The sequence below is a fragment of the Ursus americanus genome, chromosome 33 (genome assembly GCF_024610735.1).
Source record: "Ursus americanus isolate L20-20 chromosome 33, mUrsAme1.1.p, whole genome shotgun sequence".
Taxonomy (NCBI): domain Eukaryota; kingdom Metazoa; phylum Chordata; class Mammalia; order Carnivora; family Ursidae; genus Ursus; species Ursus americanus.
Genome location: NC_142159.1, coordinates 3,774,243 through 3,802,134, shown reverse-complemented (window position 1 = coordinate 3,802,134; position 27,892 = coordinate 3,774,243). Strand labels below are relative to the sequence as shown.

General features: G+C 36.7%; 1 protein-coding gene across 3 annotated transcripts in view; it reads left to right on the top strand.

The window, feature by feature from the left end:
- AGO3 (argonaute RISC catalytic component 3) overlaps positions 1 to 27,892 on the top strand; it is a 125,748-nt gene that overhangs the window by 19,388 nt on the left and 78,468 nt on the right. Inside the window, exons 1-5 of one of the 3 annotated variants that reach the window (XM_045782423.2) lie at positions 5,155 to 5,264; positions 14,610 to 14,674; positions 21,221 to 21,341; positions 25,493 to 25,701; positions 26,533 to 26,669. In XM_045782423.2, coding sequence (XP_045638379.1) covers positions 14,625 to 14,674; positions 21,221 to 21,341; positions 25,493 to 25,701; positions 26,533 to 26,669 — 517 coding nt within the window. In that variant the 5' untranslated portion in view covers positions 5,155 to 5,264; positions 14,610 to 14,624. Of the gene's footprint in view, positions 1 to 5,092; positions 5,265 to 14,609; positions 14,675 to 21,220; positions 21,342 to 25,492; positions 25,702 to 26,532; positions 26,670 to 27,892 lie in introns of those variants that run through there. The other 2 variants (XM_045782422.2, XM_087858685.1) reach the window with 2 other exon arrangements.

Here is a 27,892-nt window from a genome sequence, read left to right as displayed (position 1 = left end):
TCCTGCTGTCTGGATGTACCACAGTTACCCATTCACATACTGAAGGACAAATTTTGGCAATTATGACTAAAATCACTATAACCATTCATGTGCAGGTTTTGTGTGGATATAAGTTTTCAACTAATTGGGTAAATATCAAGGAGCATGATTTCTGAATAGTATGAGTATGTTTAGTTTTATAAGAAACTGCTAAACTGTCTTCCCAAGTGGCTCTGCCACTTTGCAGTCCCACCAGCAGTGAATGAGAGTTGTTCACATTTCTTATCAACATTTGGTGTTAGTGTTTTGGATTTTGGCCATTCATATAGGTGTGTAGTGGTATCTCATTTTTTTAAAATTTGCAATTCTGTAATGACATGATGTTGAGCATCTTTTTATGTGCTTATTCGCTGTTTGTATATCTTTGGTGAAGTATCTGTTCAGATCTTCTATTTTTTATTGCTTCTATTGATGAGTTTTAAAAGATCTTTGTGTATTTTGTATTATACTTTATCAGATATGTGTTTTGCAGATATTTTCTCACTCTGTGGCTTGTGTTTATTCTCTCTCGCAGATTAGAAGTTTAATTTTAATGAAAGCTTACCAATTTTTTATTTCATGGATTGTGCTTTTGGTGTCATCACCAAACACAAGGTCACCTAAGGTTTCAACTGTGTTATCTTCTAGGAGTTTTAGTTTTGCATTGTACGTTTAGGTCTGTGAGCCATTTTGAGGTTTTTTTGTTTGGTTGGTTTTTTAGAGAGAGCGTGCAAGAGAGCAGGGGCACGGGAGGGAGAGAATCCTAAGCAGACTTCACGTTCAGCACGAAGTCTGATGAGGGGCTGGATTGTGTGACCCTGAGATCATGACCTGAGCGGAAATCAGGAGTCAGATGCTTTATCAACTGAGCCACCCAGGTGCTCCATTGCGTTAACTTTTGAAAAAGATGTTAGGTCTCTGTCTAGATTCTTTTTCTTTGTTGTTGTTGTTGTTGTTGTTTTGCATGTGTATATTCCCTTGTTCAGCACCATTTGTTGAAAAGGTATCCTTTTTCCATTGAATTTCCTTTGTTCCTTTGTCAAAGATCAGTTGATTGTTTTTGTGTGGGTCAATTTTGGGGCTTTCTGTTCTGTTTTGCTTATCTTTTTATGTGGTTTTTTACTAATACCACACTGCCCTGATTAATTGTAACCTTATAGTAAATCTTAGATTACAGACAAGCAATGAACAATTAGAATTTGAAATTAAAAGCACAATACTATTTATATTAGCACCCCCCCCAACATACTCAGGTATAAATCTAACAAAATATTTACAAGATATTAGGAAAACTACAAAATTCTGATGAAAGGAATCAAAGAATACCTAAATGTGTAGAGAGATGATATTCCATGTACATGGATAGGAAGACTCAATATTGTAAAGATGTCAGTTTTTCCCAACTTGGTTTATATATTTAGCATAATCCCAATCAGAATCTCCATAAATTATTTCATAGATATCAACAGAGTCTAAAATCTATATGGAAAGGTAAAATAACCGGAATAGCTACACTATATTGAAGGAGAATAATGTCAGAATACTGACACTACCTGACTTCAAAACTGTACTTACTACAAAACTATAGTGATCAGGACAGTGTGTTACTAGAGAAAGGATAGACAGATGTATCAGTGGAACAAAATAGCTCAGCAGGGTGGATCCAATCCCAGTTCTGCTTCTTGCCTGCTATCATGTTTTAGGCAAATCATTTCAGTTTTCCTCATCTGTAAAATCATTGTGGCGTCTGTATGAAGATTAAATGAGATAATGCATATAAAGCATATAGCGCATTGCCTGAGATATGGTAAGAACGTGATACCTCTTAGCTATTGTGCATTTTCTTTCTTTTTAAAAAATATTTTGTTTTTTTTTTTAAGATTTTGTTTATTTTAGAGAGAGAGGAGCATGCAAGCATGAGCGGGTGAAGGGGCAGAGGGAGAAACAGACAGCCTGCTGAGCAGGGAGCCCGATGCGGGCTCATGGGATCGTGACCTGAGCCAAAGACAGATGTCCATCCGACTGAACCAGCCAGGCACCCCACTATTGTACATTTTCTGATTTTATCCTGATAAGATTCATAAGAAAGTGGCAGATCAAGTATTATTCCCATGTTATAGATCAGAAAATAGGAGTTTCAGGGGCGCCTGGGTGGCACAGCGGTTAAGCGTCTGCCTTCGGCTCAGGGCGTGATCCCGGCGTTATGAGATCGAGCCCCACATCAGGCTCCTCCGTTATGAGCCTGCTTCTTCCTCTCCCACTCCCCCTGCTTGTGTTCCCTCTCTCGCTGTCTCTATCTCTGTCAAATAAATAAATAAAATCTTAAAAAAAAAAAAAAAGAAAGAAAATAGGAGTTTCAGGGCTACTAATATTTGACAGAGGTCAAGTGGTTAGATAAATGGCGGAGACACAACTATGACCTAGTCTAGAATTACTCAATGTTACCTAGGATATTATCAATATTATCTAGGGTGACAGTTAAGATGGTGTCCTCAGAAGAGGTTTTACAAATATATGAAAACAAAACTAAATAATAATAATAATAATATAGGCAGCACTTTAATATGCTTTCATCCACGGTGAAAAAAAGAGTTGTTGTTAGCCCAACTTTTAATTCCTGATGATAAATTCATCTTGGTTGATGCATTATCCTTTTGATACATTGCTAGATTTACTTTGTTAACATTTTGTTCAGGATTTTTCAGGTATATTCTTAAATGGTATTGTCGCATGATTTTATTTTCCTTTTTCATAATGTTTTCATCAGGTTTTAGTATCAGAGTTTTTCTGGCATCATATGTTGAATTGGGGTGTATTTACTTTTTTCCTATTCTGTGGAAGAGTTTGTATAAGATAGATTTTTTTTCCTTTAATGTTTGCTGTAATTCTCTAATGGAACCATCTGGATCTGGAATCTTTATGTATGGAAAAAAATTTTTTTTAATTTTATTTTTTTAAGTAATTTCTATACTAAACATGGGGCTAAAACTCAACAAACCCAAGATCAAGAGTCACATGCTCTATTGACTGAGGCAGCCCGGTGCCCCCTGGAAATATTTTAATTATGGATTTCATTTTTTCAACTAGTTACAGGACTTTTCAGATATGTTAAATGTAAGTTCATTCAGATAGTAGTTATCAACTGAATTTATTGTTTGAACTTCATTTAACAAGGGTACAACATTTTGAGCTTTAAAATCTTAATGCTGGATGTCACTGTTTTTTTTTAAACTATGATAAAGTATACAAGCATAAAATTTACCATCTTAGCAGTTTTTTAGTATACAATTCAGTGGTATTTAAGTACATTCACACTGTGTGCAACTTATCTCCAGAACTCTTTTCATCTTGCAAAATTGCAACTCTATCCACTAAGCAGCAATTCCCCATTCTCCTTTTTCCCCAGCCCCTGACCACCCTTGTACTTTTTCTCTCTGAGTTTGACTACTATAGGTATTAATGAGTGGAATCATACAGTGTCCTTTTGTGACATAACATCTACAAGGTTCATCTCTGTTGTAGAATGTATCAGAATTTCCTTCTTTTTAAGGCTAATGTTCCATTATATGTATATATCACATTTTATTTATCTGTTCATCCATCAGTGGGCACTTAGGTTGCTTCCATCTTTCGGCTATTGTGAATGATGGTACTATGAGCAAACGTGTATGGTTATCATTTCAACGCTCTTGCCTTAAATTCTTTTGGGTGTGTACCCTGCAGTAGAATTGCTGGATCATACAGTAATTCTGTTTTTAATGTTTTGAAGAACCACAATATTGTTTTCCAATTTATATTTCTACCAAGAGAGGACTTTTCAAATTTTACATACTTTTGTGTCAGTAACCTGTATTTCTCTAGTAATTTGTCTGTTTCACCAGATTTATTGACATAATGTTGTGCCTTCAGTATCTGTAGTGCTAGCATTTTTTTCACTTATATTATTTTTCCTCCTCTTTAATTTTTTTTAAAAAGATTTATTTATTTGAGAGAGGGAGAGCACGCATGCACATGAGAGGGGGAGGGGGTGGGGCAGAGAGAGAGGAAGAAAATCTCAAGCGACTTCCTGCTGAGTGTGGAGTCCTACATGGCTGGATCCCACGACCCTCCTGAGATCATGACCTGAGCCAAAATCAGGAGTCAGAGGTTTAACTGACTGAGCCACCCAGGCACTCATCCTCCTCTTTTAAAAATCAGTGTTGCCTGGAGTTTATCAATTTCAAAGTATCAAATTTGCACTTTTTAAATTTTTCTTATTGATCCTTTTAGTATGTTTATTGTATTTTGTTCATTTGTTCTTATCCTTATTATATCGTACTCTAAATTTATGTTGTTGGGGGCGCCTGAGTGGGCATTAGGTTAAGCATCCAACTCTCTTTTTTTTTAAGATTTTTTATTTATGAGAGAGTGCATAAGTGGGGGCGGGGAGAGGAACAGAGGGAGAAGAACAAGCAGACTCCATGCTGAGCACAGAGCCCGACTTGGGGCTCAGTCTCACGGCCCTGAGATCATAACCTGAGCTGAAATCAGCAGTCACAGACCTGACTGACTGGGCCACTCATGAGTCCCTAAGTGTCCACCTCTTGGTTTCTGCTTGGGTCGTGATCTCAGGGTTGTGGGATCAGCCCTGCATGGGGCTCTTTGCTCAGCCTGGAGTCGGCTTGAGATTCTAGCTCCCTCTCCCTCTGCCCCTCTCCTCCCCAACACACACTTTCTCTCTAAAATAAATAAATCTTAAAAAAAAAAAAAAATTTACATTGTTGCTGGTCTCACACTCTTTAGGTCTGGTTTGTGCTTGCTACTGCTCACCTGGGTTTATGTAATGCCCTCCCTTCTTTTTCCCCTTCTGAAACAACTTTCCAGAGATACCCAGTTTTTTGTTTGTGTATGTATTTAAATGAGGAGAGTAATTTGGGGAGAAAAAAGTTGAAGTGTTAGAAATGATGTCATCTTTCAGCACTAGGCTTCAACCATTGTCAGCTGTACTTAAAATTTTAATATACTCTGATTGACAAGATCATCAAATGCAGCTTATAACAGTGTTACTCTTTTTTTTCCCCCCTCTCCCTGGCAGGACCCGTTGGGGCCCAGCCCCTACTCATGGTGCCCAGAAGACCTGGCTATGGCACCATGGGCAAACCCATTAAATTGCTGGCTAACTGTTTTCAAGTTGAAATCCCAAAGATTGATGTCTACCTCTATGAGGTAGATATTAAACCAGACAAGTGTCCTAGGAGAGTGAACAGGTAAGAATCATGAAGTCATGGAGATTATTTTGCTGTTAGTATTTGTCTTTGATTTAGTAATTATGTTTATCTTTCATATTTAATAACAGTGATAATGTCTAACAATTTGACCAGGAACAGGTGGTAATTTGTTTTGAAATTGATTGTACTTCAGTGGTGTGATGTTGGGAAAAATATACAAACAGCCTTGAAATTTTCTTATTATACCATGACTTCACATGTTTTCTCTGTGATAATAGAGGAGGTCCAAGTCCTTTTTATATGCTCTTGAAACGAGACTAAGCATCTTTTCCGTTGCTATCAGGTAATATATCTGTGCTTTCCTTTTTCCTCCCATCTCCACCCCCACCTTACTTATCCCTTTAAGATGATGGGATGGTAGCAGTAGTGGGTAGAGATAATGGTTGTCACTTTTCATGCTTTCTGTTCTTATCCTCAACTCCTAACTTTCCTTACTCTTATATAGAAACAAGTATATGTGATATATAAAGATTTATCAATCTGCTTTCAGTAAGCTGCTTCTTCACCTTTCCCAAATTATGTATGTATGTATGTATGTATGTATATATATATGTATGGTTGTGGTTTGGGTAAGGAATTGATGATTTGGTGTACACCATGAAGGAGGTTTTAAAAAACAAAGACAGACAAAACATTTAGAAAACAGTGATATTCAACTTAGCATTTTGGTTTGTACTATAAAATACCCCAGCCCTTTCATATTCAATAAGTATTATTATTATTACTAAGAGTCTTCATTTAAGATATAGGTAGTTCTTGCTGTTAAGAAATTAGTAATTTAAAGATTTTAAAGATTTTATTTATTTTTTTTTTGAGAGAGAGAGCAAGCATGCACAAGCAAGGAGGGGAGGCACAGAGGGAGAGGGAGAAGGGGATTCCCTGCTGAGCAGGGAGCCTAACATGGGGCTCGATCCCAGGACCCTGAGATCATAACCTGAGCTGAAGGCACACAGTTAACCGACTAAGGCACCCAGGTGCCCCCTGACCCTACTGTTTGATGTTTACATTTTAAAAAGGCATTTATTAGGGTGCCTGGGTAGCTCAGTCATTTAAAAGCATCTGACTGCTGATATCAGCTCAGGTCTCATTCTCAGGGTTATGAGTTGCAGCCCCGCACTGGGCTCCATGTGGAGCCTACTTTAAAAAAAATAAAATAAAAAGACATTTTTAATCTAAGTAAATCTCTTAACTGATACAATGTCTAAGGCAGATATTTCTCTTTTTTTGATATTTCTTTTTTTTAAGATTTTATTCATTTATTAAAGAGCACAAGTGAAAGGAGGAACCAACAGGGGTAGGGAGAGGGAGAGAAAAATAATCTCAAGCAGACTGTGCTGAGCACGGAACATGATGTGGGGCTTGATCTCATGACCTCTCATGACCCTGAGATCATGACGTGAGCTGGAACCGAGAGTCAGATGCTTAACCGACTGAGCCACCCAGGCACCCCTAAGACAGGTATTTCTGAACTGAATTCCTTACTACTGCCTTTCCTCCTTGCCTTGCCCAAAAGAATCACCCCTAATTTTAGCAGTATATAGTAAGGAATTGTTGCAGGTTATTTATTAAGTAGGAGAATTATATGATGAAAATGTTAGGAAAATAAAACTGCTTTAAAGATAAATAGTTTGAAATTGAGAGAATAATGGGAGATGGAGGCTTAGGGCTTACAGGGATGTCAGCTGAGGGTCTTTTAGTTTTTCAGAGGAGTTCTGAGGGACTAATGCAGTGGCAGTAATATTAGGTAAAAAAAGAGCAAAATTATTTATTAGATTTGTTCCTTCTCCTATCTAACTTTTTGTTTTTGATAGGGGTAAGGTAGTTATTTGTGTATTATGTAAGTATATATGAAATTGGGGCATCTGAGTGGCTTAGTCGGTAAAGCATCTAACTCTTGATCTTGGGATTGTGAGTTCAAGCCCCATGTTGGGTGTGCAGCCTACTTAAAAAAAAATTAAATAGCATTAAGTTTTACATGTAGGTGCTCAACATAGTGGTTAAGTTGAGAGAAAAATATATGTCATAAATTGGTGTGTACGTTCTGGTTTTTAATTTATGGTACTGTTGACTTCCCTAATTATATTTTGTATTCCAGTTGCTTTGTCTCGTTACGTTGTTTGCCAGTAGAAGTAAAGGATCTGTAATTTAGATGTTTCCACGTGGAAATTTTTTATCCTCTATCTTTTATCTGAGTTTTCATAGGCCCTACAGGATTTCTTTGAGACTCTTAAAAAGACATAAATCAACTTTCTACTTTGTTAATAATATTGACTTGATTTTATGTCAACATCTGCAAAACTTATTTCCTTTATTCCTTCAAAAAACTAGCTTTTATCTTCACCTTTTGCAATATTAGTACATAACTAGTCAGTTAAATTGTTACTGGGCTTTTGAAATTGGTTAAGTTCCTACACTTCAGGGGCTAGAGTTCGAAAAGTTAGAAGGAACTAGATAGAACTTGACAGTTCCTATTCCATATTAGCTAAACAGTTACGGGCTAAAATGCCCCGGTATTTAAATCAACACGTAGGAGGTTGTTCTTGTGCATATGCCACATGCTCAAATATTTGGCACCATGGCGTTAATCATAATAGTAGACTGATGGGTTGTAGCCAAACAAGTTTCCACTTTAGTCAGAGGAGTTTTCTTGGACGAAATACCCAGGAAATGCTTGTGAGTCATTTCGTGAATCAGCTTCTCTACTTCAGATTTTCTGTCTGTTGCTTGTTTTGTCCTTTCCTCACCCCTTTAGGGTATGTGTGTGTAATGCTTTTTTGCCAATAAGATTTTGATTGAAAATGATCATTTGGTAAGAGAGCATGTTTGTTAAGCAGATTTTAAATGTTTCTAGTATTTTTTTTAATAAGTAAATGATCTTAATAACTAAGCACCAAATATTTTTAGAAATATTATGACCTAGAGTATAAATTCCATAACTTGAGGTTTTATGCTAGTTTGTCCAACTGCTAAAAATGTATGGGGATAAACCTCAAATAGATTGTTAGATACTTATTCAGAATCTTTTTTTTTTTTTTTAAAGATTTTATTTATTTATTTGACAGAGATAGAGACAGCCAGCGAGAGAGGGAACACAAGCAGGGGGAGCGGGAGAGGAAGAAGCAGGCTCATAGCTGAAGAGCCTGATGTGGGGCTCGATCCCATAACGCCAGGATCGTGCCCTGAGCCGGAGGCAGGCGCTTAACCGCTGTGCCACCCAGGCGCCCCCTTATTCAGAATCTTTAAATAGTAACATAGATACATAGGAAAAATTATATAAAAGCTTTATTTTGTAACTGTAAGATCTATTTTAAATATGAATAAAGATTTGAAGGAATCTCGAAATAGTATTAGATTCTGTTTGAATTTTTTTGGTTCAGTTTTCTTTTATAAATGAAACATTAGTTGTACTGTTATGATTACTGTTACTATTGTGATTTGTGATAGAGTGCCAGATATTTGTACATATTGCATAGTTATCATGTAATACTGATGACTGAATTTTTGAAGGAAAAATAAGTCTATATTGAATCCATTTTGGCTTTTAAGTGGAAATCTCAGATCAGAGTGTTGGAAACAACTCCCTTTCTGCTGTTATTAGGAATGTCATTGGCACAATGTTGTAAATTGGTAATTTGCCAAGAGAGGGACAAACTTTTTTAACATAACTTCATTTATATGAAATTCACATACTATACAATTCACTCATGTAAAGTGTACAATTCAGAGATTTTTAGTGTGTTCAAAGATGTGATGTACCACCATCACCACAATCAAATTTTAGAACGTATCATCCTCCCAAAAAGAAGCCCTGTTATGGGTTCCTGGGTGGGTCAGTCTGTTAAGCGGCTGCCTTTAACTCAGGTCATGATGTCAGGGTTCTGGGATCCAGCCCCGCAGTGGGCTCCCTGCTCAGCGGGGAGTCTGCTTCTCCATCTCCCTCTGCCCCTCCCCTCTCCTCGTGTGCTTGCTCTCCCTCTCAAATAAATGAATAAAACCTTTAAAAAAAAAAAAAAAAGGGAAGAAAGAAAGAAACCGTATTACTCCTTGGTAGTCACTCACCATTGCCTCCCCACCCCCACACCATAACCCCTGCCAACCGCTAATGTACTTTGTCTCTGTAGATTTGCCTTTTCTGGGTATTTCATATAAATGGAATCATATAATACATGGCCATTTGTGTGAATGACCTCTTTCACTCCACGTGTTTTCAAGGGACATCCATGTTGCAGCATGTATCAGTACTTCCTTTTTATTACTACGTATTATTCTGTTGTATGGATGTTTTGTTGATTCATCGGCTGATGGACATGTGAGTCGTTTACACTTTGGGGCTGTAATGTATAATGCTGTGAGCATTTGTTTATAAGGTCTTGTGTGGACATGTGTTTTCATTTCTTTTGGGTGTTTCACGAAGAGTGGAATGATTTGGTAACTCTATTTAATCTTTTGAGGAACTGCCAGACTCTCTTCTAAACTGGCTGCATCATTTTACATTCCCACTAGCAGTATATGATGATTCAAGCATCTCTTCATCCTTACCACCATTTGTTACCTATCTTTTTTATTGTAGCCATCCTAGGAGTTTTAAGTATTTCATTGTGATTTTGATTTGCATTTCCCTGATGGTTGATGTTGGGCATGTTTTCATGTACTTTTTGGCCATTTGTATATCTTTGGAGAAATGTCTGTTCAGGTCCTTTGCCCATTTTTAAGTTGGATAATTTGTCTTTTTGTTACTGAGTTACAGGAATTCTTTATAGGTATAGTTAAAAGTCCCTTATCAGATGTAATGATGTGCAAAAATGTTCTCCCTTTCTGCCTGTTGCCTTTCACTTTCTTAATGGTATCTTTTGAAGCACATTTTTTATTTTGATTAAGAACAGTTAATTTTTTCTCTTGTCAGTTGTCCTTTTGGTGTCATACCCATAGAGGAGTATACTTCTGATTAAAATGCTTTACAGAGGGGCGCCTGGGTGGCACAGCGGTTAAGCGTCTGCCTTTGGCTCAGGGCGTGATCCCGGCGTTCCGGGATCGAGCCCCACATCAGGCTCCTCCACTATGAGCCTGCTTCTTCCTCTCCCACTCCCCCTGCTTGTGTTCCCTCTCTCACTGGCTGTCTCTCTCTGTCAAATAAATAAATAAAATCTTTAAAAAAAAAAAAAAATGCTTTACAGAACATGGCCCAGAAAACACTGCTGGTGAAAACCAAACAGTGTAGTTTTGAATATTTAGCTATCTTAGGGAAACTGTACCATGCAGTATATGTTAGTTAATAAGCAAGTTTTATTTTTCTTGTTAGTTAATGACTTGGAAGATAGGAAAGCTAACAGATGGTGATTATTTCAAATTTCAGAAATTCTTTTAAGTAGCATCTACATAAATTACTCAGTAGTAATTAGTCTTCTAGAGAGTATTTCTACAGTATATTTGAAGTTCAAAGATTATTTTATAAATAAATATATTCTTAAACATCAGGGGCTAATAGGGTTTATTCCTAACATCTATCCATTTGTGTGGATTTAAATTATAGTAATAGCTGTGCAGTATTGTTATGGATGTAGCATGATTTGCTTATTTTTAGTCTGCTCCACTTTTTTCTTAAATTGAGTTAAATCAGTTTAAACCAGTTATCTGGATTTACCACATGGTTGTACCAGGGTAGAATGCTGTTTGGTAATGGATTTAAAGAGTATATGGACCCTGACTGGAATTAAAATTTTAAATTTTGCAGTAACTTTTAAAAGTTAAAGATCATTTTAGGATCTTCCCTATGTTTTCATTAACTATTTAACTTTTTGTGCCCCTTTTTTGTATCGGGTACAGTACTAGGTTCTGGAGATAACAAGGTAAATAAGATCTGACCCCTGCTGGAGATTTCATGATCTGTATGTAGTGACAAGTTCTGTGAGATATGCATTATGTGCTGTGATGAAAGAGCAATGATTCCTGCTTTTAGTTAGGATATATGATGTGGTATCTGAACTAAATAATAGAACAGAAGAAAGAATCTATATAGAATGGATATAGCAAAATCATGACATGTTTATGTAACAGAAATAGGCCAGTATGAACAGAGTAGCTTGAGTCTGAAAACAGCCGGGGGGTTAGTTATGAAGGGTCTTTTCTTTCTTTCTTTCTTTCTTTTTTTTTTTTTAAGATTTATTTATTTATTTATTTGAGAGCAAAAAAGTGCAGGGGTGGGGAGGGGAGAGGGAGAGAAAGAATCTCAAAGCAGAGTCTCCACTGAGCACGGAGCCAGACATGGGGCTGGATCTCACAACCCTGAGATCATGACCGAAGCCAAAATTGAGAGTCAGACACTCAACCACCTGAGCCACCCAGGCACGCCGGTGAAGGGTCTCAATTCCATGCTAAGGCTTGTGAATTCAGAAACAGTGGAGAGCCACTGGAGGCTTTGAGCACATGAGGAACATGTATATTTAAAGGCATAACTAGGGGTGCCTGGGTGGCTCAGCCATTAAGTGTCTGCCTTCGGCTCATGTCATGATCCCAGGGTCCTGGAATTGAGTCCCGCATCGGGCTCCCTGCTCAGCGGAAAGCCTGCTTCTCCCTCTCACACTCCCCTTGCTTGTGTTCCCTCTCTCGCTCTCTTTCTCTGTCAAATAAATAAATAAAATCTTAAAAAAAAAAGGCATAATTAATGACAGTGTGGCAGATGAATTTAAAAGAGAAAGACCAGGGGAACCTGGGTGGCTCAGTCGGTTAAGCTTCTGCCGTTGGCTCAGATCATGATCTCAGGGTCCTGGGATCGAACCCTGCTCAGTGGAGAGTCTGCTAATCCCTCTTCCTCTGCTCCCCCCCCCCACCCCGCTCGTGCTCTCTGTCTCTCTCTCTCACACACACACACACACACACACACACACACACACACGCTCTCTCTCAAATGAATAAATAAAATCTTTTAAATTAAAAAAAAAGAAAAGAAAAGAGAAAGACCAGAGTTCTGGAGAACATTGGGAAGGCTGTTTGCAGTAGTCTAGATCAGTGGTCTTCAAATCTTCAGATTACTCATCCCCATTAGTTAAAATATGTTTGACCACGAACTGAACAATAAATAATGTATTTGCACACATTTAAAGTTTTTAAATTTATAGAAATGTACCACTATTCTAACATATTATAACTACAGAAAAATTAAAGGCAGGAAACGATATTTTGAAATAAACTATTTAAAAATACATTTAATAATTTGAAATTTTCGTATTCATGTACCAAAAATCTGATTGAATATATGCCACACACATGAACTGAAATAAGTTGCAACATGCTGAAAATGAATGAGTGAGAGTTCCACTGTTGATTCTTTTTTTTAAATCGAGATATAATTGACATACAATGTTATATTAGTTTTAAGTATACAACATACTGATTTGACAACTCTGTACATTATACTGTGCCCATCAAGGTAAATGTAGTTAACATCTGCTACCATACAGTGTTGCTACAGTACACTGGTAACTCCTACATGTTGCAGAAGTCCTGTTAATTCTCTTAGAGTTCCTGGTGCACCATATGTTACACTGATCATCTGACAAGGGCTAAGTGAAGTCTTCATTGTCAATCCATATTCATGAATGTTAATAAATCTTAATTTCTGATTATTAGATGAAAATTAAATATAAATACTTCTTTTTTCCCCTCATATTCTAGCATACCCTCTAGCATCTCTGATACATACTTTTCTAGATTAGAGATAGTGTTTTCTAAGACTAACTACCAGCAGTGGCAGTGGAGATGAAGGAAGGGCTTAGATGTAACATTTAGAAGAATGAGTAATTTAGGTGTGGAGGTAAAGAGAAGAGAGAAGAATGGCTTCATCGTTCCCTAACTTGTGCAATAGTGATGGCTTTAACAGAAATACAGATGGTGAAAGGACCCAGTTTTTTATTTTCTGTTTTGTATATTTGGAGGTTGAATTGCATAAGAAACATCAAAGTAGGGAGGTTTAATAGATTATTGGAAGTAAGTGCCTAGAGCTCAGGAAATAAGTCAAGATAGAGATTAAGATTTGAGATGTGTCAGCATATAGGTGATAGTTAAAAGCTAGGGAAAGTGAGCAGAGTCAAAGTAAGATTGAGAATGGATCTCTGGGGATACCGTTGTTTCAGGTTTGCCAGTGAAGGCACTTAGACTGGAAAAGTAGGAGAACCAGGACAAAGTATAAGCTGTTTCAGAGAAGGTAAAGAAAGGATCATGATTTTCAAGGATTGATCACAGTGGCAAATGCTAAAGGAAGCCAGGGTGTAAAAGCTGAAAAGAGACCATGTCTTTTAAGAAGTCAGTGAGGGGGGGGGGGGGCGCATGGATGGCACAGCGGTTAAGCATCTGCCTTCGGCTCAGGGCGTGATCCCGGCGTTATGGGATCGAGCCCCGCATTGGGCTCCCTGCTCTGCTGGGAGCCTGCTTCTTCCTCTCCCACTCCCGCTGCTTGTGTTCCCTCTCTCGCTGGCTGTCTCTATCTCTGTCGAATAAATAAATAAAATTAAAAAAAAAAAGTCAGTGGTGGCCTAAGGTAGAAGTGTTCTAGAATAGAGTTGTTAGTGTAAGCCAGATTAAGTTAAAAAATAATTTCTCGGTCTCAAGTAATCCATCAATTATCTGTGAATACTGGTAATGTTTACTCCACTGGATTAGCCAAGTGTAGTTAAATAAAATTACGAAAGAATTCATACCCATGTGAAATGATTATGAAGACAGTTTTTAGAAAAATGCTCTGGTGTACTACAGATTTTATATTATAAAGTACTAAAAATTTGATCTAAAGTATAACCCCTTTTTCTCTATTCTGTATCTTTTAAACTTTATCTTGATGCAAAAGTATTCATTGGCGACCTTCTCTGTTACTTATTGAAGAGTTAGGAAGATAAATTCAAAGTTGGAAGGATACAAGGAGAGACTGCCAGCTGTTTTAGTTGTGTTTTATAAGCAAGCCTCTGGGCGATTTTACCATCTTGTTATACCTTAGCAATCTTCCTTCTTTCTGTCTGTACTATAGTGACAGATTAATTTATTGTAGCTATGAATACTAAACTAATGTCAGTAGTCACTTTCAGGGGAAGATATTATTTCATGTCTTCTTGTATCGACTAAAATAATATTTCCCATTCTACCTTTTGAGAGCAGAGAATAAAAGATAACTAGAAATGAGATGAAGGTGGGTCTCTATGAGCATATAGAACAATTAATGAAAATAATTTCTTCTCCTTTTTACATTAAAATTTCCCTCTCCTACCATTTTTCTGCTGCATGAGTCAGGTGGTAAAGTGGTACTTACTGAAACCAATATTAAATTTTACTTTACAGTCTGTGCACCAGAGCATGATGGAGTCAAAAGACTTGGTACCAGAATGTAGGAAGTGGTGGTTGAGGTAAGAGTGGGAAAGGTAGGCTGTAGCCCTTTGTAAAACATAATGCACCCAGGTAGGTTCCATTTTTGTAGTAATCGCCAGATATTCTTAAGGATTTTTAAATTCTATCCCAAAGTTCTACAAAAATGCATCATATTATACTCTGTGAGAATTCTTTCCTTCTCAGACTAAGGTCATTAGTCAAAGGAAGCCACTAAAGATTGGTTAGAAGTTCTTATTCCCATTTACTCAGATTTTCTTTCCCAAATTGCTTTCCTAAATACTGCTTTGGAAGTTAAAGTAGTTTGCATATTTTGGTAATTGTAATTTTACTACAATATACACTTAAATGTTGTGCTAAAATTTCTACATTTGAACAAAAGATCAAAGGATTCTTCCCCATTGTTACAATAAAAAACACCTGCACATAAGACAAAGACAGTTCCACAACTGTGACATAGAGAAAATTCACAGTTTATGTTAAATTACCAGAATTTATTCTTTGTATTAATTTACTTTGATACTAATACGTTGTGATGTATCTGTTTGTTGTTTGGAAGACTTCAATACTTCAATATAGTCTTGAAGTATATTTGTGAGATAATTATGCTTAAATTTTTGTAAAAAATAGTATCATATATATATAATTTCCTTTTTCCCCCAAAAGTACTTTCACCAATATCCCATATGGTCCCTGTAACAGCCCAGAGACTATTATCCCATTTTTGTCAATGAAGGAACTAAAGTCAGAGAGGCAAGGTAACTTTCATAACAACCTAGTGGCAGAGTGGGACTAAAAGCTCACATCTACTTATTTTTCTTCCAGTGCTTATGTTAGCACATGTAGAGGTTTCTTAAATTGGCAATTTCCCAATTCAAACTTTCTTCAAAATACAGTGAGCACCTTTGCTGCTGTTGCTGAATAGATGACTAAATTACTATTTTAGAGTTTTTATTTAGTTTCACATGCCTGCCTGATGAGCACTCTAATACATTACCCTTTGTCACAGTATCTTTTGAAATAACAAGTGAAAATTTGCAGTTTCTTGAATTGTCATTTTGTTAACTTGCATACTAAAGTTTCATTAAATATCTAAATATATCAATTACATCGTATTAGTGAGAGATTAAAGAGACATAATAAATGATGGTCCTTAGAAAAGCTATTTCCCTTTGAAACATAGGTGTTAGCAGTTATGAACTTAAAAGTAGTTTAATGTTAGAATTGGCCAGTGTATATAGAATCCTAACACCATTCTGTTAAAGGCTCTCAGAACTTGAGTCCAGTGTTTAGTGTAATTATTCATAAAGAAGTTTTTATATCTGATGCCATGGTAAAATCTGCAGTGTTTCATTCTTTGGTATTCTCCTAATTAAATTTTACTGTTAGAGGGGATTGCAGAGATTATTCATTTCAGTCTTCTGGTTGGTATCTTCTAGTTGGTATCTTCTGTGACATAACTGCTCCTTGAGCTGTTCTAGCAAGGATGAACTTAGGTACTTTATAAGGTAGTGTAATCCACTTGTGAATAATTCTGGTGGTTAGGAAATGTGGGAAATATTTATTCCAAAGTCTAGCTTCTTATATCTTTCCAATTATTTGTGAGTTGTATCCTAGTTCTATCCTTTCAAACAAGGTAGATTTTCTGCTTAGTTTATCACAGGACAGTCCATCAAAATAACCAGAGGCTTCTATAATTTCCTTTGAGTCTTTCCTATTCCAGACTTGAAGTCCTTAGTTTGATTTATTTTTACTCATGTTACATGAATTTCTATCAGGATTACCTTCTTCTGGTTATGTTTCATTTTTTTAGGGTCTTAAATTTTTCCAAATTGAACAGAGTACTTCAGAGTGCACAATGACTATATAATATGTGATGGGATGGTGATATGCTTTATACTGGGCACTTAAATATATGCAACCTAATTTTTTTAATTTTGAGGAAGCTACATCTCACTATTAGTTCATTCTGGACTTAAGAGTCACCTAAAGCCCCTTTCCACAAAAGCAGTGAGTAAGTTCACATCCTCTAATCTGTTCTTTTGCAGTTGAGCTTTTTAAACAGAAATGTTTAGACTTTACAGTTACCCCTATTATATTTCATCTTCATTGAGTTCATTGTTATGGTGTTTTAGTAACTTTAAACATGCTCATTTGTTTTTAGTATACTAGCAGTGTCTCCCAAGTATGTATAATTTGAGGGTTTCTTTTTTTTTTTAAGATTTTATTTTATTTATTTGACAGAGATAGCCAGCGAGAGAGGGAACACAAGCAGGGGAAGTGGGAGAGGAAGAAGCAGGGTACTAGCGGAGGAGCCTGATGTGGGGCTCGATCCCAGAACGCTGGGATCAAGCCCTGAGCCGAAGGCAGACGCTTAACAACTGCGCCACCCAGGCGCCCCAATTTGAGGGTTTCTTAACTAACATATTTTATTCTTATTTACTATATGTAGTGCACTAGATATATTTCTTTTCTTTATGATATTGATAGTTTGGGGGGACCACTTTAGAAGTTTATTCTGATCAAAAGTTTCCATAAATGTCCCGGTTAACTTAGAAAAAGAAAAGGAACTTGCCCTGCCCCATGTTACAGTATAATAAAACACTTTAGTAATTGTGAAAACCTAAGATAGTTGTTTAAGAACAGACAAATAAACCACTGGGACAATACAGAGAATTCAAGAGCTAGATTCATTTATATGTTGAGAACTTATAAGATAAAAATGGCATTTTATGGGGCGCCTGGGTAGCGCAGTCGTTAAAGCGTCTGCCTTCGGCTCAGGGCGTGATCCCGGCGTAGAGGGATCGAGTCCCACATCGGGCTCCTCCGCTATGAGCCTGCTTCTTCCTCTCCCACTCCCCCTGCTGTGTTCCCTCTCTCGCTGGCTGTCTCTCTGTCACATAAATAAATAAAATCTTAAAAAAAAAAAATGGCATTTTATTTCCTTATTTATTTTAACGTGGTGCTCAGACTCATGACCGTGAGATCGAGACCTGAGCCGAGATCGTGAGTCAGACGCTTAACCAATTAAGCCACCCAGGCACCCCAAAAGATGGCATTTTAAATTGATTGGTTATGTATAGACTATTTAGTAGTGGTGTGGGACCACTGGCTTACCATATGGAGAAAAATAAAATAGATTCCTTATATAACACTGTTTATAAAGAAGGACCTCAAATGGATTAGTGGCCAAAATAATATAGATAAAACTATATATATATGCTATATGTATAGATAACTATAGATAGTTATAAAACTATATATATAGATAACTATATATAGATAAAGCTATAGTTAATGAAACACTTTGTGATTTAGTATTAGGAAAATAATTCTCTTTTTAAAAAGATTTTATTTATTTATTTATTTATTTATTTATTTGAGAGAAAGAGACCGAGCATGAGCAGAGGGGGAGGGGCAAAGGGAGAGAGACAAACACATTCTCCACTGAGCAGGAAGCCTGATGCAGGGCTTAAAAGCATGAAACCATAAGGTGAAAAATGATTCATTTGATGATATAGTATTAAGGATTTCAGTTCAACAAATACATATGTATTGTTAACAGGCAGATAACATTTGGAAGATATTTGCAATAACTAAACCTGTTAATGAATTAATATCTGGACTATCAGGCTATCAAAGAAACTCCTTCAATTCAACAAAAAGACTGGGGCCCCAATAGAAAAATGAGCAAAGGAAACAAACGGGGAATTAACAGAAGGAACAGGTACATGAAGGAATGCTCAAATTCATTAGTACCAGGAGAAATCCCAATTAAAATAACGTTTTAGTTTTACCTGCTAGGCTAGCAAAAAATAGAAAGCAGAGCTGGATAATGCCTAATCTTGTCTGAGATATGGGGAAATAGAAACCTCCAGGAATATAGATTGTTCAGCTGCTCTGGAGAGCAATTTGGCAGTTCTTCATCACTTAGTTGATAAAATTCACTTGGACCTAACAATTTTGTTCCTGGGTATACAACCAGAGATTAGTTCTCACGCAAGTCCATAAAAGGATATAGTAAGAGATTCTGCATTGCACCATTGTTTTCGGTAGCTGGCAATTAAAGTCTGCATTGTTGGGTGAATGGATAGACAACATATGGAGTACTTTGCATCAATCAGAAACAATGAACTAAGCATCCCACAGCAATATGAATACATTTTAAAAACCTAGTGCCAGAGGATAAAAGTGGGAATATAAGCAAACAGAAGGATGTTCATCAAACGCATTAGAAGAAATAACTTATTGAGAAGAGGAAGGGAGTTTAGGAAGTGGAGATGGAAGGAAAGAAGAGAGGTCTTGTACAGATGAATGATAATAAGCCATGAATCGAGGAGTATGATTAACTTAACCTTTTGTATCTGGGACATAAAAGTGGGGTTTGGGGACTCATTTGGCAGTGATATATGTAAGTTGGGTTGGAGAAGAAAAAATTAAAGGCATAAAAAACAAGAGACTTAAGGGGCGCCTGGGTGGCGCAGTCGTTAAGTGTCTGCCTTCGGCTCAGGGCGTGATCCCGGCATTCTGGGATCGAGCCCCACATCAGGCTCCTCCACTGGGAGCCTGCTTCTTCCTCTCCAGCTCCCCCTGCTTGTGTTCCCTCTCTCGCTGGCTGTCTCTCTCTGTCAAATAAATAAATAAAATCTTTAAAAACAAAAAACAAGAGACTTAAAATAATCCAGGTATACTGGAACATGAGGTTATAATTTAAGATGGTGGTAATTGGGAATGAAAAGTAAAGGACTGATGTGAGAAGTACTGCAGAGAGGTGAGGTCAGCAACTAATTGGATGAAGAGATGAGCCAGGTTTTGAATCTGGGTAAATGCGGAGAGGGAGGCCTCAGTAAAGAGGAGCAGCAATAGGATAACCAGATAACATGGGGGAGATATGTTTAATTCAGCTTTAGATTCCATTGGCGGTTCTAGGAGCTTGTTGAGGTATATTATCCACTATTAGAACATTTATGAAGAATATACTGTGCTAGGTATTGAAACAGAACCTTTTTTTATCCTAAGTTGTTTCAGCACAGCTATTTTATTTTATTTTAAGATTTTATTTATTTATTTGATGGAGAGAGAGACAGCCAGCGAGAGAGGGAACACAAGCAGGGGGAGTGGGAGAGGAAGAAGCAGGCTCCCAGTGGAGCAGAGAGCCTGATGCGGGGCTCGATCCCAGAACGCCGGGATCATGCTCTGAGCTGAAGGCAGACACTTAACGGCTGAGCCACCCAGGTGCCCCATAGCACAGCTATTTTAATCTCCTCCAACCATTTTGATCCTTAGAGTGGTTTGATTGGGTTGTCCGGATTTGGTAAGCTTAGAGTTACACCGATTTACTGTTGAGTAAAAGTGACAAAATAGTCAAGACATTCTGACAAATTAGATCTGTAAAGTTTCACATAAGAAACTGGACTTGATGATAATGGCTGCAGAAAAAAATCTTAAATGGCAGAAAATTTTGAAATTTGTTTTGTATGTAAAAACGGATCAGTGAGTCAAATCTTTTTTGTAAAATTTACTCTATAAGAGGCTTGATGTTGATTTAAATAGTTTGAGCAAAGTGAAATTGAAGAAGAAGGAAAATAGAAATTTTGAGCATGTAGAAAATTGCTCTAGGTATCAAGTCAGTTCAATTATTTTGTATCAGAGAATGCCTTTTTCTCTCCTTTCTCTCCTACCTACCCATAGGCTAGCATTGAATCTTTTTTCCCATTCTTTTAAATGTATTGTAAATTATACCAGTAATAATGTAAGTATACTCTCATCATAATATATTTAGATTATTTAGACAAAATAAAAAATCGTTTTCACTTCTCTCACCAGAGGTAACCACTGTATCTATTTGGTACATATCCTTCTAGATATCTTTCCACTGCTTTTATGAGTAATGTGTGTACAAAATTAAATGTTGATTTGTGGGTATTTTGTATTCTCACTATAGTCTAATTTTTTTAATGTAAAAGTCTTGAGTATCTTTCCATGTAAGTATATGTAGGATAAAAATGTTTGCTGGGTGAAAACAGGTTTCCGAATATTCTTACTGGCTAGATAATATTGTAAGGATGGGGAAGGGGGTTGAAAAGGACTAAGGGGTATAGTGTGTTTATTGCTGTCAAAAATCTCACAGTCTAATAGAAGTGAAGTGTACAATAATTCTAATACAGTGGAGTAAATGTTCTAGTAGACATATGTGCTAGGTGGTATTTGAGCACAGAGTGAAGAGCGTCAAACTCTTTGATAGAGAAGTTCATGTGTCAGGTAATGCTCAGAGATGGTAAAAGGGATTTGGGATCATTTTCTAAGGATAATATTTTGCAGGTTTACTGAGGCCCAGAATGATTAGGTAATTCACTGGATTAATTCTTTTCTGTCTTTTGTGAAATTCATATCCCTTGCCAGAAATCAGTCTTTCTGATATTCTAGGGTATGGTCCTGAAAGCAATATCTTTATCAGTATGATTGTCTTTCAGAATTTTGGCAGCTTTAAATAGTGTGAGAATTACTTTATTTTGTATTTCATCATGCAGAGGATTATGTGAATGTATTTTTTTCCCTTTTTTTAGGGAGGTGGTTGACTCAATGGTTCAGCATTTTAAGGTGACTATATTTGGGGACCGTAGACCAGTTTATGATGGAAAAAGAAGCCTTTACACAGCCAATCCACTACCTGTGGCAACTACTGGGGTAAGATACTTTCCTTTATTGAAAAGCTATTCTTTTGCAATATCTCCCTTTATTTTTGATTTTTATTTATTTACTTTTTTGTTTTTTGAGAGAGAGATTGAGTTGGGGGGAGGGGGCATAGGGAGAAGGAGGGAATCTCAAGCAGGCTCCATGCCTATCATGGAGGCCGACACAGGGCTCAATACCATGACCTTGAAATCATGACTCAAGCTTAAACCAAGAGTCGGACACTCAACCAACTGAGCCACCCAGGCACCCCCAGTATCTCCCTTTAAATGCATTTATTACCATTTTATTGTAGTCCATATATACATAAGAGTGTATTTTTTATATTTTTTAACTTTTTATTTTGAAATAATTTTTTTTTCCAGTTTTTTTTTTTAAGATTTTATTTATTTGAGAGAGACAGCAGGGGGTGGGGCAGCAGGAGAGAAAGAGGGGTAAGCAGACTCCCTGCTCAGCAGGGAGCCCAACGTGAGACTCAAACATACTGAAAAGTTGTAAGAGTCAAAGAACTCATGTAGACCTTTTACCCAGATTCACCAGTGTTCCTTAATTTTTACATTTGTCTTATCATTCTTTCTTTCTCTCTTTTGTTGTCATTATAGATATTTATATAGAGTGAGCTACACATACATACTTATTTTTTCCTGAACCATTCAAGAGAAGGTTGCATGTATGATGCCCTTTAATATGTATTTCCTAAGACCAAGGATAAAAATCAAAGTACGGTTTTCCGCTCCACTAAATTTTTTATCGATATACTTTTATCTACTCAACAACCCATATTCCGGTTTTGTCATTTGTTCCACTGATGACTTTTAGCATTTTTCCCCCTCTAGTACAAATTCAGTCCAGGTTCATGATTGTACTTAGATACATGTCTTTTTTTTTTTTTTTTTTTTAAGATTTTTTTTATTTATTCGAAAGAGAGAGCAAGCACATGAGCAGAGGCAGGGGCAGAGGGAGAGGGAAAGATTCTCAATCAGATCCCCATTGAGAATGGAGGCTAGTACGGGGCTCAGTCCCACAAACCTGAGATCGTGACCTGAGCCAAAATCAACAGTGAGATGCTTAATCTACTGAGCCACCTAGGTGCCCCAAGATACCACGTCTTTTTAGTGTCCTTTGTTCTGGAAGAGTTTCCCAGCCTTTTTCTTTTCCTCTCATGACATTAACATGGTAGAAGATTACAGGCAAGTTGTTTTGTAGAATGTCCCTCAATCTGGGTTTGTCTGATTTTCTCTTGATTAGATTCTGATTAAGCATTTTTAGCAGAAATAATTACACAAGTGTTCTTTCCTTATCAATGGATCACATCAGGAGACCTTAATATGTATTTGTTCCGTTAATTGTAATGTTAAGTTTGGTCACTTGGTTAAGCTGGTATCTGCCAGGTTTTTCCTGTCAAGTTTTTCTTCTCTTTACTCTTGTGGAGAGATTTTATTTTAAATTACGGTAAAATACACATAACATAAAATTTACCAACTGAGCCATTTTTAATGTACATTTTAGTGGCATGAAGTACATTTGCAATCATCATCACTATCTATCTCCATAACTCTTTTTATTTTATAAAACTGAAACTGTACCCATGAAACACTAAGTCTCCCCATTCTCCCCTCAGCTCCTGGCAGCCACCATTCTACCTTTTGTCTCTGTGACTTTACTCGCAGTACCTCATCTAAGTGGAATCATACAGTATTTGTGTTTTTGTGACTGACTTATTTCACTTAGCCTCATGTCCTCAAAATCCATCCATGTTGTTGCATGTGTCAGAATTTCCTTCCTTGTTAAGGCTGAATAATATTTCTTTGTGTGTATATACCACATTTTGTTTATCCATACATCTGTGATGAACAGCTTTTGGCTATTAAAATAATGCTGCTGTGAACATGGGTGTACAAATATCTATTTCAGTTCTTGCTTTCAGCTCTTTTGTGTATAAGTGGTAATTCTATTTTTAACATTTTGAGAAATCACCATACCGTTTTCCACAGTGGCTGTACCATTTTACTTTCACACCAGCAATGCACAAGGGTTCCAAATTCTCCACACCCTTGCCAACACTTGTTGTTTTCTGGGTTTGTTTTTTTTTTATTGTAACCATCCTAATGGGTGTGAGATTATATCTCACTGTGGTTTTTATTTTCATTTCCCTAATGATTAGTGAGTTGAGCATCTTTTCATGAGCTCATTTGTGTATCTTCATCCTTTGCCCATTTTTTAAATTGGGATTAGTTTTTGTTGTTGCTGAGTTTTAGGGATTCTTACCAGATAAATGATTTGCGAATATTTTCTCACGTTTTGTAGGTTGCCTTTGCACTTTGTTGATTGTGTCCTCTGGTGCACAGAAGCGTTTTTGGTTTTGTTTTTTGTTGTTGTTTTTTGAGTAGGCTCCGTACCCAGGGCGGGGGGCTTGAACTCATGACCCTGACTGAGATCAAGACCTGAGCTGAGCTTAAGAACCGTTGGATGGTTAACCTACTGGGCCACTTAGGGGCCCCTAAGAAGTTTTTCGTTTTGATATGGGAAATACTTTTTTTTCCTTAAATTTTTAAAATTTGTTTATTTTAGAGAGAGAGTGTGTGAACTGGGGGGCAGGGGGCAGAGGGAGAGGGAGAATCTCAAGCAGACTCCCTGCTGAGCAGGGCACCCGATGCAGGCTTGATCTGAAGACCCTGAGATCATGATCTGCGCCGAGATCAAGAATTGATCACTTAGCCAACTGAGCCACCCAGGCACCCCGATATGGAGGGTACAAGGAATCCTATTTCTCATTAGATTTTTAAGTAATTGATGATTCTTGCTTGGAAGAATTATTACTATGTAGTAATGGTGATTTTCTAATTCTGTCATTCCTTCTACATTTATTAGTTGGTATTGCCTGTAACAGAGAGCATTTTCTTTTCCCTAATTTATTTATCCTTACTTATTTCACTGCCCCGGTTGTCCCAGATTTGGCCATTGGGAGCCCCTTTAAGCTGGTTCCTGTTTCCTTTTTACATTATACACTTTTTTTGAGTATTTCCTTACTTTCTGGCACAAGATGATCCAGGCTCATCTTAAGTTTTCCCTGCTGCAGCCATGCAACTGGCTCTTTCTCAAAGGAACAGTGGTTTCTTTCAGTAAAGGGATGCAACTTAGAAACCAAAATCTGGGTATGTATTCATGCTGCTGGGGTATTGGTGTTTCTGAAATGGACACAGATAGGAAATAAAAATATATAAATAAGTAAATAAAAGAGACAATATATAATAAATATTACATGTCATATGATGAACCTACCATACGTATCCTGCAGAAGTACTACTTATTGTATAATGTACAATATATATGTATCGGAAATCATGAGTTCAAACTGATTCTTTAAGTTTTAGTTTATCCCCCCAGGATTCTTCCTTTACTCCCCACATTGCATATTTGTATTTTCCTTCTTTTTTGAACCTCAGAACATTACTGCTTTTATTCATTTGTTCAGTCCTGTCGTACATTTATAAAATTGTTTCTGGATTACTACACCATGCCACCCGCCTGTCCTCCAAACCCCTAACTGAGAATATATTCAGTATACCGTGTTCAGGAGTTCCTTGCATTAATGTTTTCTCTTTTCCCTTCTTTCAGTGTGGTTAAGTTATTTATTTGAAATACATTTGGTTTCATTTGATTTTGTTTATATTTTAACTTTTTCACTTTATCCTTCTTGGTTTTATTTTTTTAACTGATAAAACTTTATTAAAAAAAAAAAAAGCTTTATTTAACATGGTTCCAGAAATCAAAACTATACTGAAAAATATACTCAGAATTGTTGTTCTTCCTTTATTTCTTCTAGTCTGTTTCTTCCCATCCTTTGAGAGTAACCAGTTTCTTTGTTTCTGGTTCATACTTCTTTTGTTTCTTTTGCAGAAATAAGATATATGTATATTTTCTCATTTTTCTCCTTTTTCACATAAAGGATGGCATACTATTTGTAATCTTGTGTACTTTGCTTTTTTTTTTTTTTTTTTTTGCTTAACAGTATAACTTGGAGGTTATTGATTTAGCCTTGACTTTTTTTTAGTATTTGCTCTGTTTTTTCTTAAATATCTTTATAACTTAAAAATAATTGTACTTATCTTTTTCTTATCGATTGATTATTTCCCCATCAACAGGTAGATTTAGATGTTACTTTACCTGGGGAAGGTGGAAAAGATCGACCTTTCAAGGTGTCAATTAAATTTGTCTCCCGGGTGAGTTGGCACCTGCTACACGAAGTACTGACAGGACGGACCTTGCCTGAGCCACTGGAATTGGACAAGCCAATCAGCACTAATCCCGTCCACGCCGTTGATGTGGTGCTACGACATCTGCCCTCCATGAAGTGGGTGCTTCTGGCTTTGTTTTCTTTTTACATTTTCAGTGTGAAGGCTTTCTTCCCAAGAGTGAGCTGTGCAGATCTCCTTGGATTAACCTTCACATGTTTATGTTTTGATTATTTCATTTAAAGAATAGCATGCATACAAGTTCATTGACAGAAGAAGTAAGTTACAGAACTGTTTTTGAAAGTGAATGCACATCATTAATGTAGCTATTCTAGCGGACACCTTTTAGAAAAATGTCAAACCTTTATCTTAGAAGCTGTAAATCCTGAGTAACTGACATGTTTAGTTAAGTCCCCTTGTTCTAAAGGTAATTTCATTGTTTATACAATAGTATCAATTTGTGTTAAAATTGCTACTCTCTTAATCACACTACCACCTCTCAAGTGTATGTTTGTATTGGTGTGCCTATATATGTAGGATCAATGTGTCTTTTTAAAGAAAAATATGTTTTGGAAACACATTTATAGAAATAGCCTTTCGATCAGTATTTATTTACTTTTCAGCATTTCCTAAGTTTGGAACTGGTTTTTCTTTTCATCTGTTTCTAAGAAAGTATTTTAAATAAAATTTATTCTTACCCAAACTAACATTCATTTTAGGAAGAGATAATTTCAGTAAAGGATGCCGATGGTTTTTGTTTTATTTTCGTCTTTCATTTAGAATGGCTGCTTTTTGCTTTCACAAATTAGAAAATATTTAGTTTCATATATTCCTAATGATAAGCATCATTAGGATAAATTAAGTTTATGTGCCCTAGACTCACCTATTCTGCAAATTTAAATACCTATATGGGAAAGAAAGGACTGAACATGACATTTTAATTTTTGTAGATATACGCCTGTGGGGCGTTCCTTTTTCTCAGCTCCAGAAGGATATGACCACCCCCTGGGAGGGGGCAGGGAAGTATGGTTTGGATTCCATCAATCTGTTCGACCTGCCATGTGGAAAATGATGCTTAATATTGATGGTAAGGGAACTAAAACCATATTCCGTATTGGACAGTTGATTCCTGTGTCGCGCGCATGCGTCTGTGCATGTGTGTGTATGTGTGCAGTTTATATATAATTATATGTACTGGTGTCTTGGAAGTAATATTTGGACACATATAGGACAGAGTTGAGAAACCTTTATATTTTTACTACATTTCATTTAGAAAGCCTTTACACAGAAGTTGTCCTGGAATGCTACTGAGCATGAAGTAAGCACATTAAAGCCTTGACATGATTATCTGAACAATCTCATATTTTGCCCTTTTAACTCTTGAGTCAGTATTTCATTATGAAGTACATGTTTTAAAGGAAAAGTAGTCTGTCATGGTGACCCCAGGTGTTATACCAACTGCTGATGCTTATGGTGGTGCTAATTGCGTTCTCGTTTTTAGCTCATGAATATTTTTGAGTATATATAAAAGTAGGGAAAATAGTGTGATAAACTGCCACCTATTTGCAAACTGTCAAGAATTTTCCACCTTTCCTTAAACTTTCTACATTTACTCCTCTAAATCAAATTCCAGATAGCAAGTTATTTTGCCTCTACTACTTCAGTATGTACCTCTAAAAAAAAAAAAAATGGGTGTTTTCTTACACAGTCATAATGCCATTATCATATGTAAGAAAATTTTAAAAATCATATAGCCTCTAATTCCTTGTCTGTAGTCAGATTTCCTTGATTGACTCAAATATATCATTTTATAGTTAGTTGGTTCTAATCAGGATCCAAACAAGATCCACATATCATGTTTAGCTCATATGCCTTTTTTAATGTAGTAGTCCCATTTCCTTCCTCTTGTTTTGTTTCTTCTTTTTTTTTTAATGCCATTGACTTGCTGGAGAAACTCTGTCACTTGACCTGAAGAATATCCAAAAGTCCACATTTGTCTTTTGTTCTTGTGGTGTCATTACCTCGTTCCTCTGTCCCCTGTATTTCCTGAAAATGAAAGTTGGCCCTGGAAGTTTGATTCAGTTCTGGTTCAGAATACTTCATACATGCTTCATATGGTATCATATTAGGAGGCACACAGTATCTAGTGGTTCCAATTTTAGTGCTACTAAGATTGATCTGTAGGTTCAGAGATCAGTAGGCCTGATCTCTCCATTGTAAATCTCCCAGTCAGCCTTTCAATTACTAATACTCAATTCAGTAATCATTGTTACCCAGATCATTTATTTCAGTAGCAATTACCGAGTGGTA